Source organism: Chaetura pelagica, unplaced genomic scaffold (genome assembly GCF_000747805.2).
Source record: "Chaetura pelagica isolate M959 unplaced genomic scaffold, ChaPel_1.0 scaffold142, whole genome shotgun sequence".
NCBI lineage: Eukaryota > Metazoa > Chordata > Aves > Apodiformes > Apodidae > Chaetura > Chaetura pelagica.
In genome coordinates this window covers 9,677,774-9,689,452 of record NW_009952973.1, presented here as the reverse complement: position 1 = coordinate 9,689,452, position 11,679 = coordinate 9,677,774, and the positions used below count along the sequence as shown (strand labels likewise).

At 38.8% G+C, this 11,679-nt stretch overlaps 1 protein-coding gene across 1 annotated transcript in view; it reads left to right on the top strand.

Moving 5' to 3' along the window:
• HPGD (hydroxyprostaglandin dehydrogenase 15-(NAD)) overlaps positions 1-11,679 on the top strand; it is a 27,760-nt gene that overhangs the window by 1,953 nt on the left and 14,128 nt on the right. The window contains exons 3-4 of the mRNA XM_009996006.1: positions 9-216; positions 4,131-4,237. Of these exons, the coding sequence (XP_009994308.1) occupies positions 9-216; positions 4,131-4,237 (315 nt within the window). The remainder of the gene's footprint in view (positions 1-8; positions 217-4,130; positions 4,238-11,679) is intronic.

Below are 11,679 nucleotides of genomic sequence, written 5' to 3'. Positions count from 1 at the left end.
GGTGGAAGCCCCCGGGTTTGGCTGGGCGCGGGAGCCGTCCGTCCGTCCGTCCGTCCCTCCGCCGCTCAGCCTTTCCCCCCCTTCCCGGCCAGGTAGCCCTGCTGGACCGCAACTCCGAGGCTGGGCAGGAGAGCAAGGCAGCCCTGGACGAGCAGTTCGAAGCGCAGAGGACGGTGTTCATCCAGTGCGACGTTACAGATCAGGAGCAGCTGAAAGGTAAGGAGGAAACTGTCAGTGCTGCTGCTGCGCTCCGGCGGCTTAACGTGCAGCAACCTGAGCCGGCCTGGCTGCTGCGCCAAGAAGTGGAACTGAGGCTGCTGGAGGACAGCCTGCACCCAATCGCTTCTGACAGGGACTCAGAAAGGATTTGTTTCTGAACCTGCAGATGGGAAATATCACCACCACCATGAATGTATTTCACCGTGTTACTTGGCACATCATAAAGAAAAGCCAAAGAAATAATTTCCATTGAGTGTTGTGTGTGATATTCTTGTATGAAAGCCTCTGCAGAAGATACTTGTTATTTTATGAGTAATATATATAAACTTTAAATCACGGACTTGCTTTTTATGAGTACAGACTCCAAGCTGCATTCTCTCGTCACAGGAGTAATAAATTCTGGTCTGGGTTGCAGTGCTCTTGCCATGCAGCACACTCACTTCCAACGTGTGCTGCTGTAGCTGAAGGCAGAAGTGGCAACAGCTGAAGCACTTCTTCATTGCAGGCTTAAACACGGATTGATAACATTTCACATACAATTTGCAGATGCAGGGTATGGCAAGGAGCTTCCCTCATGTGTGATTCTATTCCTTACTGAGATCTTGAGAGTGTCATCTAGCGTTGATGTACCCTTCACAATATTTCATAACAAGCACATCACTTCATCGAAGTTTGATTATTAAAGGGATACATTTCTGGGTAGTGACTCAGATTCAGATTTTGACATCTGTTTTGTCAGTGCCCTGTCCCTAAGTTCGTTTATGTCAGGCTAGATGTGAATGTTTTTAGTTCTGCTTTTATTCACTATACTTTACCGGCTGCTTTCTCAACAGTGGTGATTAAGCATATCCATTCCTCTTTCACAAAACTTTGCAGCTAGACCAGAATTCAGCAGTGTTGTTCACTGCTCCAAGCTAGAGTGATTATGCTTAATTCCAAAATTGTATCTTGTCTGTCTGCTAGAGAGCTGCTGAACTTTAAATCCAAGGTCTGGGCTAATCAGCAAACAAAGTTTTCATCAGCTAGATTGAGTATTGACTTTTTCTTCCAAGTAGGAGGGTGCAAGAACAAGCATCCTAGGGGTAGGAAGAGTATGTGCTGCAGTGTAGGTGTTACTCCAGTGTTTTCTCTCCCAAGATTCCTCCTCCCTTTAGTGCCAGGCTAGTGCGGGACCAACAGGGTGTGCGCTGGGAGTGGGAGTGAGTAGGATGGGCCAGAGAGGGAGGTTCTGGAATGAAGTTGATAGGAAAAGAGCAATCAGAGTAGGATTGGCATGGAATCTTGCAAGGACTTAGAGCAAGAATGTTGTTAGGGTCTTTTTTTACTGCTTCCTTTTCCTTTCCTTACTCTTGTAAACTACCACTTAATAAACTTAGATTAATTTCACTCCTAGTGCTTAAAGTGCTTATGGGATGTATCAAGTCCTGTACTTGTTTTTTATGTTAAAGGTCGTGTGAGTGAATGAAGTTCCTCTTATTTTAAGTTTGGTCCTTTCAGTATGAAACCAGTCACAGTAGTAGAACTAGTATCTGTAGGTACGTAAGTCTTATGGGTAGGAAATCAGCTGCTCCATCTACTTTCAAATCTTGCCTGTGCTGTTTTTTTTGGGTTTTTTTTCCAATGGCTCTTTCACATAGTCCCCCACAAAAATCTTGTATCTTGTTCCACTTTTGTCCCACCGTACAATTACTTTTGCTTTCCAGGAATATTTAGGCAGTTCACATAAAAATGGTGTTTGTACTTTTCACTGATTTTATTACCTCTCCTTGAAAATGGATCCTCCCTTTCATTTTTCTTCATTCAGTATTCCATGATAACCTGCTTTTAATTTTCATTATTCCATAAACACTAGCTAATGTGCACTGTAAACACAGAATTAGCCTACATTCAAAAAGGGAAGACTGAGTCAGCTTACATTTACATTCTTAATACACTAATGTATTAAGAATTTATTAAGAATTACAATGAGATTCACCTTTTTGAGGATAGCTAATAAATGGGATTAATGTTGGTAGGTAAGCTTTCACTAGGAATATTCCAAATTGGGTAATCATTCTTTATTCTAACAGATATGCAAACAGCTGAAAAGCCTTTAACTTTTCTCAATGTGTAAGCTAGAAAACTACAATTAGTCAAGACTGCGTGAATTTAATAAACAAATAATTGTCAAAAGTACTATTATCCACGGGTTTTTTTGAAGGTGAAATATTTTATTAAGAATGAGATTGATGAAAGATGTTATTGGGGGGTTGGACTAGATGATCTTTCGAGGTCCCTTCCCACCCCTAGGATTCTATGATTCTAAAGAAGGCTTAAAAAGGAATCAGAGAGCCAGTTTCCAAAATTTGGAAGCTAATTGAGGATCCAAATTGTATTTATGCTACTTATCAAAACTAAGTTGAATGATCAGTTCTCCTCCTAATTAAGCCGAAGCTTTTAATTTGCTCATGCTGATGCAGGACTGGAAAGATGAGAAATGACTGAAGTGCTGAGAAACCAGAGAATGAATTAGTAACAAACATAACAAAAGCCAGAAAGGCAGACAGCCAGAAATAGAGGCTTTAGTAATATTAAAATATTCTTGTAAAGAACAGGAAAATCAAAAAAATCTGTACAATGAAGGCAGTTGAACAAATAAAATCTTTTCTATGAACTGCCCAGCTCTTGTTCTGATGGCAGGATGATGACTGTGGTGTACTTGCAGCATTCAGGCAAAGAAAAGGCTGTAAAAGCACAGTCCATCTCATGCAAGAAAAAAACCAACTTTGTAAGTCCCTGCAACAGCTGCCAAAAAATGGTAGATGTCTCAAAGCTGCTGCTATGTTCCTAACTGACCCTAACACCAAAGATTAAAGATCAGAGAATTAAGATGGTCCTGAGATTGCCTTTTAATACGTGGTTTTATTAAGGCCTGCTAAGCATAATTTCAGTATACATGAAATACTCCAGATTTTTTTTTCTGTCACCAAACAATGTTTTCTAAAGCAATATTGGAGAGGTGTTGTTCTGTTTTATACAGTAATAAGTGATAAGGAACAGTATTTGGAGGGAAAAACAAACAAGCTATATATACATGTCAGATAATGTCTGTAGTCATGGAAAATCAGTCTGGAATGAATATCTGGAAGTCACCTCATCCAACTGTACTGTCAAAGCAGAGCCAGTCTAGATGAGTTTGCTGATCACTATGACATCATAACCTTTTTCTATACATGTATTTTATCCTAGTTCAAACACTGTCACCTGGAAGACTACAGTGTCAGTGTGGAAGTTTCTTGGTTCTTTATTTTGAGATTCTTTGGAAGACAGGTCACTGTTTTCATCTACAGAAGGAAGAAGAATTGGATTTGATAAACACATTATGAAAGTTACCTGACAAGTAGCATATATAACAATTTATTAATAAATGGGTAAATTTAAACAAAAAATATTATTAACTATTTGTAGTTGAAAGATTTATATTAGTTATATCACTGAGTAAGAATTGTGTTCTTAAGTTAAATTCAGGCCAACCAAGAAAATTGTTCTGAAAATACAAAGTTTTTTCATTTATTTAAAAGAGATGGTGCCAAATCTTGAATTCACTATGCTTAACTTATATAATTAGGGTACCAAACTTGGTATCTAATACAAAATGTGTTGTTGGTAAGAACTTTCATTAGCAGCTGTTATCAAGCATTATAAAACTGAGTGAAAAGGTGACCATGGGATCTTAATCCTTCAGTTTTCCTGAATATGTTTAATATTGGTGAATGGTTATAAAAAATCTTTAATTGTCTGTTGCTCATTAGTGCTTAATAAAACATTGACATTTTGATAGATTCATAAAACATTAATTTGTATGCATGCATTGTAATTTTATATCTTATTTTCCATAAGCTAAAAAATTTCACCCTTGGATCTTACTGTAGGGGCTTTCAAAAAAGTAATTGAACATTTTGGAAGGCTGGATATTGTGGTTAATAATGCTGGAGTGAACAATGAGAAGGACTGGGAAAGCACTATACAAATTAACTTGGTAAGCATTATCTCCTTTCACATATCCATACTTTATTTACTGCTAGAATACACTTAAGAGCCCTCGGCTTGTACAGATTATGCCATATGACTGAACATGAATTATAGGATTAATAACCAGAGCTATTGAAACAATAACTATGTAATTGATATGTACTAACCAATAAATATGTGGGAGGTGGGTCTTTTAAGTTGTCTATCCAAGACACACAGCACTGTGTAGAAGCATTCGGGCTAACACCAGACAAAATTCTCTTTCTGTAAAACCCAATGAAATCCCAGGCAGGTATAACAATTTGGCGCACAAAGCAGAAGAGCTGCATCTACAGGAGGGCTTCTGTTTAAGTGTATGTTTTAGAACAATTGAGTTACATGTGAGACTCAGCTGGCCTGCACAGGAGAGTAGTTGCCATTTATTGAAATTATAAAAAATAACCAAGAACTCCGTGTTTTCTTCACCAATGAAGCAAGCAAACAGTCTAATCTTTTCATATTGGCCATTTCACCATCATGGAGAGAAGCACACCACTAGAGCACTAAGAATGAAATAGAATCCTAGAATGGCTAGGGTTGGAAGATACCTCTAAGATCATCTAGTTCCCACTGCCCTGCATGGACAGGGACACCTCTCACTAGACCAGGTTGCTCAAAGCCCCATCCAACCTGCCCTTGAACATTTCCAGGGAGGGGGCATCCACAACCTCCCTGGGCAATCTGTGCCAGTGTCTCACCACCCTTACACTAAAGAATTTCTTCCTAATGTCTAACATAAATCTCCTTCCTATCATTACACACCCTAGTAAAAAATCCCTCCCCATCTTGCCTGTAGGACCCTTCAGGTCCTGGAAGGCCACAATAAGATCTCCTCAAGAGCCTTCTCTTCTCCAGGCTGAACAATCCCAACTCCCTCAGCCTGTGTTCACAGAGAGGTGCTCCAGCTCTCTGATCACCTTCGTGGCCCTCCTCTGGACACAGTCCAAAAGCTCTGTGTCCTTCCTGTTTTGGGGGCTCCAGAATCAGACACAGTACTCCAGGTGGGGTCTCACAAGTATGGAGTAGAGAGGAACTACCTCCCTTGACCTGCTGGCCATGCTTCTTTTGATACAGCTCAGGACACGGTTGGCCTTCAGGGCTGCAAGTGCACATTGCCAGCTCATGTTGAGCTTTTCATCGACCAACACCCTCAGGTCCATCTCCTCAAGGCTGTTCTCAATCCATTCTCCCCTCAACCTTTATTTGTGTTTGGGGTTGCCCAGCCAAATTTGCCTACTTTCTTGCTAAAACCCTGTACATTCAGCAAGCCTGTAAAATTTACTTTCTACCAGTTACTACCAGTTCTTTGATACTATCTAGTATCTCGTAATAGCTGTTCCTCAGTTAAAAATTTTTAATTTAGAATACATTGCTAGGAAATCTAAGCTCCAAAGGAAAGAACAACTTTCTTGGTTAATAACAATCTGACTAGTGTGTATTCTATGACCTCTGATGTTTTAATTCAATGGTGCTTCAGCAAGTCACCCCTATCACCATACTTACAAAGTATTGTAAACTGGATGTGCAAAGAAAGTAGCAAAAGGAAACTTGTAAGACTGCAATGTGGAGTTTTTTCCAACCAGTCATTTGGAATTTGTCAACACAACAAGAAAGGTCACAATAAGAAAATTAAATGTTTGGTTTTGTCAAAGGTTTTAAGGGCAAAGGTATCAAAGTTTTTGAATCCTAGTGCCTCCATGAAAACCAACTAAAAAAAGAAATGAGAGGACAAGAAACATGAGCTGTAGTGGAGACAAATTACAGAAAAATTGAGGGGAAATTATGTATTTGAAAAAAAAAGTTAGATGTAATAATACTTTTTATTGACCTTTCACATCTATCCAAGGTCAAATCTGCTTATTCTTGGAAGGGATTTAACTGAGGCCACAGATTAAAATTTCCACAATAAGAGAAATATTTTGTTTTCAATTTCCTTTACCTTTTCTTTGCATTTTCTTAAAGATTTAAGTACACATATTTCTTCATCCATCTTTCATTTCCAAAATACTCTGATACTAAACATTAGGAAACTTCATATTGTGGAGTTCCAGAAGTGCAACATCCTTGGTGCTATATAACTTCAATATGTATTAATACAGAACCCTTGAATTTAAAAGAAGACTTTACCTGTGTTCCAGATGACTAACTTCTCTTTATTTTCTGCCTGTCTTAAGGATACAGGGTACTGTAGGCAGCCATACACCTGTCAAATTTGCAAGCACAGACAGTTAGCCATTATGTGAAAAACTGAACTCCATGTGTGAAACATGTTTGTCTGGGATTCACCTTTGAATTTAGCTCAAAAATTATGGCATTTCTTATCAGCAAATCTTAAAGGTACTTAACGTCCAGGTAAATATCCTAACTTAAACAAAGGGAAAAAAACCCTCTACGTGTCAGTTTTTCTCTTAGCAATATAATTTATATATTGATACAACAAATATTCCCTGCCCCAATTTAAAGTACAAAGTACAAAAGTAGAGCAATTCACAGCAAGATAAATCAGAACAAATACATATGGGGTGTGTTCTTTATGGCTAAAAGAGTTTACAGAACTGGTTGTTCTTCAGGAAGGTTTTAATAGGAGCATAAGCAAGTTCCCTAACACTCTTGCTTGAGAACACATGAAGAACAGAAATGAAGAAGCAGGTTCGAAAAGTGGAACTTGACTTACAAGGAAAAAGAAGGAGTGGAACACAATTCTTATTTTTATCCTTACAGTTTCCTGAGAGTAAAAAAAGGCAGCTTGATACAGATGTGGAAAAAAAGAGTATCAGCTGCTAAAAAACATATTTCTGCTGCAGTGCTTTCCACCATTTGGCTGTATTTTGTGATAAAAAACATCCACCTTCTTGCTACTTTATTAATATTCCTGTAACTTTTTCAGCAAAGTATTCCAGAAATGTTATTCATTTCTCACCTCAGAACTCCAAAGCTTGCCATATTGACTTGATTGGCATCAGCTGACCAATGGCAGCTCCAACTACTCATATCCATACAAATATAGACTTGTTATTGCAGCATATAAAAATATCTTGGCAACCACACAGAGATTCCATTGTAAAGGGATATTACCAGTATAGCTTCAACAGTCCATCATACACATTATCCACATACAGAATACACACACACACAAAGTATCTTTTGTCTTTACAGATGCACTTAGCATGTTTCACACTAAGACAATCCCAACATTTATTTAAACTAAGAACTACTTAAGCGCAGTTACGCAAAATGCCAATACTATTCCTATGTCCTTGTCATGGTTTAACCCCAGTAGGCAGCAAAGCCCCACTCAGCCACTTGCTCACTCCTCTCCCATTGGGATGGGGGAGAGAATCAAGAGGATAAAAGTGGGAAAACTCGGGTTGAGAAAAAGACAGTTTAACAGGTAAAGCAAAAGTCACATACACAAGGAAAGCAAAACAAGGAATGCCTTCACTACTTCCCATCGACAGGCAGGTGTTCAGCCTTCTCCGGGAAAGCTGGGCTACATCACACGTAATGGTTACTAGGGAAGGCAAAAGCCATCATTCCGAACATCCTCCCCTTCCTTCTTCGTCCTCCAGTTTTATACACTGAGCCTAAAATTTTACGGTATGGAATATCCCTTTGGTCATTTGGGGTCCCAGCTGTGTCCTGTCCCAGTTTATTGTGCACCCCCAGCCTACTCACTGCTGGGGTGGCATGAGAAGCAGAAAAGGCCTTGACTCAGTAAGCAATGCTCAGCAAGAACAAAAACATCTCTGTATAATCTACATTGTTTCCAGTACAATTTCAAAACATAGCCACATAAGGGCTACTAGGAAGAAAAAATTAACTCTATCTCAGCCAAAACTAGCATAGTCCTCCAGGAATGCTGGGGGGGGGGGGAGTTTTGTATGTGTGTGAGGAAGAAAACCACAAAGTGAAAAACTAAACACAGTATTTCACTCCCAGGTTCTGCAAAAGCTATGGATTTCCAGTACATGATCCAATCCTGCTGCACATTCCTTTCACCTTTCTACCTCTCCCTCCTTAAGCTTTTTGTTTTCCACACTTTGAGCTGGAAATTCAAACTCGAGCACCTGCAACATAATTTCATATAGCAAGTAAACTAACCTATACATAGGAATGCCAGGGAACTTGCATGCTTGCTACAACTGGTCTGCTTCCTAGGAAATCCACATTAAAGATGAAATCAGTCCTATCTCCCTGTCCAACAGAAAAATGTTAAAATTTTCCATGGGTATCACTAGCAGCACTTAGTTTCCCACTTGAAGTCTGTCTTACGCAGTTCATGAAGTACTTTGAAATGTTTCCTCATAGATAGCCATCAATTTACAACATCACAGTATGAAAGTCAAATGATCTTGGGTCAAATTCCAGCTCTGTGCTAACCTGCTTTATGAAACCACAAGTCAATGGCTCTTCTATTTATTTATTTATTTATTTTTGTTCAGTATCCCTAGCACTGAACTAATTAGCTCAGAAACCTACATGTAATATCAGGACTGATTACTTGTTACCATTTTTTTCTCTCAAAGGGATTCAGATTGCCTTATCACCTTGATAACAAGAGTACTTGTCTTCAGCAGTGAAGGAATGCAGATACAGTTTCTCAGCATAAAATATTAGCATGTATAAGGAGACAGTAGAAGTAAAAGACAAGAGGTGGCAAAGGAAATCGTACAGTTGAAACACCTGCTTTGAAACAAGAAGAAAAGCAGTGCCCTAAATTACTTTCAAAGCAGTTGTCACTTACAAATGATGACAATTAATTATGTTCTGGGCATCATTACAATAGGACACTTAAAAAAAAAAAAAAAATTAAAAAATCACACTAAAGTGAAACACAGAGTATGAAAATTGACTCACAGGTGTAATGTTGAAATACAAGAACATCGTTCAACACTGGCTAACTCTGGTTCCTAATGCCAGAAAAAAAAAAAAAAAAGAGTTTTGGAGTCTTATTAGAGCCAGAGTTGCAATATATGATTTCTTTTAGCATAGCAAAATTAAAACTATACAGCCATAGCATGTATAGAAATATCAAATATCTCAGCTTTTGTAAGCTTTCTGCTTTTGATGTTGATACCTAAATTGCCATTTAGTAATTTGTTAAATAAGTTACTAATTACTGATAGGATACTTCCAAAAGCAACTGCAAATGTTTTGAGTATTTGTACAATTATTTTGCAGAGTTAACCATGATGTCAAATACTAGGTCTGGATTTATTATTGTGTGGTGCTTCAGAATGGCTGACTTCCTCTAATTTATATCCGTTATTTACAGAAGCTAATACTTTGAGATATTCCCCCACTCACCACTATAACTTCATTGGAAAGAATCCTAAATTTTCTACTGGCAATTGAGGAGTAAAATTGCCTCCTTTGGAAACACACTCAGACCTTCAGTGCACCATGATGGTCCATCTTTATTATGTGCTATAGTAAAACACTGTATTATATATCAAGAAGGGTATTGATGTGCTGGAGCAGATCCAGAGGAGAGCAATGAGGATGGTGAAGAGAATAGAGGGAAAGTCTTATAGGGATAGGCTGAGGGAGTTGGGGTTGTTTAGCCTGGAGACGCAGAGACTTGGATGGGACCTCATCACTCTCTTCAGCTACCTGAAGGGAGGTTGTAGTCACGTGGGGGCTGGGCTCTTTTTCCAGGCGACTAGGAACAAGACAAGAGGGCATGGCCTCAAGCTGCTCCAGGGGAAGTACTTCCTCACAGAGAGGGTGATTAGACTTTGGAATGGACTTCTCAGGGAAGTGGTGGAGTCACCATCCCTGGATGTGTTCAAGGAAAGGCTGGATATTGCACTTGGTGCCATGGTCTAGCCAATGTAGTGGTATTAGGTCATAAGCTGGACTTGCTGATCTTAAAGGTCTTTTCTAGCCTTGGTGATTTTGTGATTCTGATTCTGTGATTTTGATAAGAAAACAAACAGTAGCATCACTAAGATAAGCTTAGTTTTCTACAGCTAGGAGAACAATTATTTAGATTATTTTGTGATTTTAATGACACTAGTTTTCAGTAGCCAGAAGCAAAAAAACTAGGTGAGAGTCAGCTGTCCCAGCTTTTGCTTTACCTGCATCTAATTGCAAATCTGACAACTTTCCTGCTTTTTATGGGCAATATCCATGTTGCTAAATGCAGTTGTAAACAAAGAAATTGTAAAAAATTCAGCTCTAAAATTCAACACACTTTGTTGTGCAAAGTCTTGCAACATATTCTTGTCTTGAAACAAGTCAGACAATTTAAGTTTTAATTAGGTAATTTTAAATGTTAACTTTTCCAAATTTTCTATTTGCAATAGACAAACTATGAATTATTTTTGATTAAGAGCATGAGATTAAATATTATTCTTAAAGTTATACATGGAAAAACTGCACAATCTGAAGACATTTAGTTTCTTTCAGTTTATTGAAAGGCAAATTGCAGACAGTTTTCATCATATCTCAAAACCAGGAAATAGGGCTGCACAAAATGCATCATTCTCTGCCAATTTTACTTTCTACTGTGTATTTCATGACATGGTGAAATAACAGCTGATAAGCTTTCTTCTAGAATTCAGATGAAGTATTCTGGTGTCAACAAATAGGAACTGAAAGTTGCATTTCATATGAGAAGAGCCCTGAGGCTGCAGTTTTTGCACTTGAAAAGATGGATTTCACAACAACCAAACACCAATGCTATTGTTCTTTGGAAAACCTCTTTCCTGGCACGAAGATACAAGTGCCAGCTTCACTTCAACAACTCAGCTGGATCGACAGGCTAGACTGGAAAGTGGCACTAAGACTTCTAGGCACACATTGTATGACTTTCCTAACTACAGTAAGTTCTTCCATGGAGAACTATGCAGAGGACTTTCTCTACTGGAGAGATGGGAATTCTGGCAAGGGTTGGAGATCTATCACACAATGTCTTTAATCTGAAGTGCCATCTGCTGGGTGTGTAGACAGCTAGGTTCTTCTCATCCCATACCTTTGGTTCAGAGTTTATCTCCAGAGTAATTCCTCATGTTCCCAGCCCAAACATCAGAAACAGCCATGTGACTCAAGATCAGCCATGCCCAGTGAGAAGTATTTTGCAAGAATAACAGCAGGTGTAAGGGCAGTATCTGAACAACAGGATGTGCTAATTTTGAAGACAACCTCTCACAGGACCTGCGTAAAAGAGAAGGCTTGCCCATCCATTTGAAGAAATGCTGCTAAGCTAGTGGAATCTAAAGAGAAAAAAAGAGCAGTACAGTGATTTTGATAGGAGAATCAAACCACTCACTTTTTCCTTTCCTTGTCTTATAATTGTGGTTTGGCCAAAGACTCACGTAGGTCTATTATCTCTTTGAATGAGAAGGCCGGAGGGATAGAAAAATCCTCAAGGGGCCCCAAGATACTTCCATCTCCAACTGATTTATT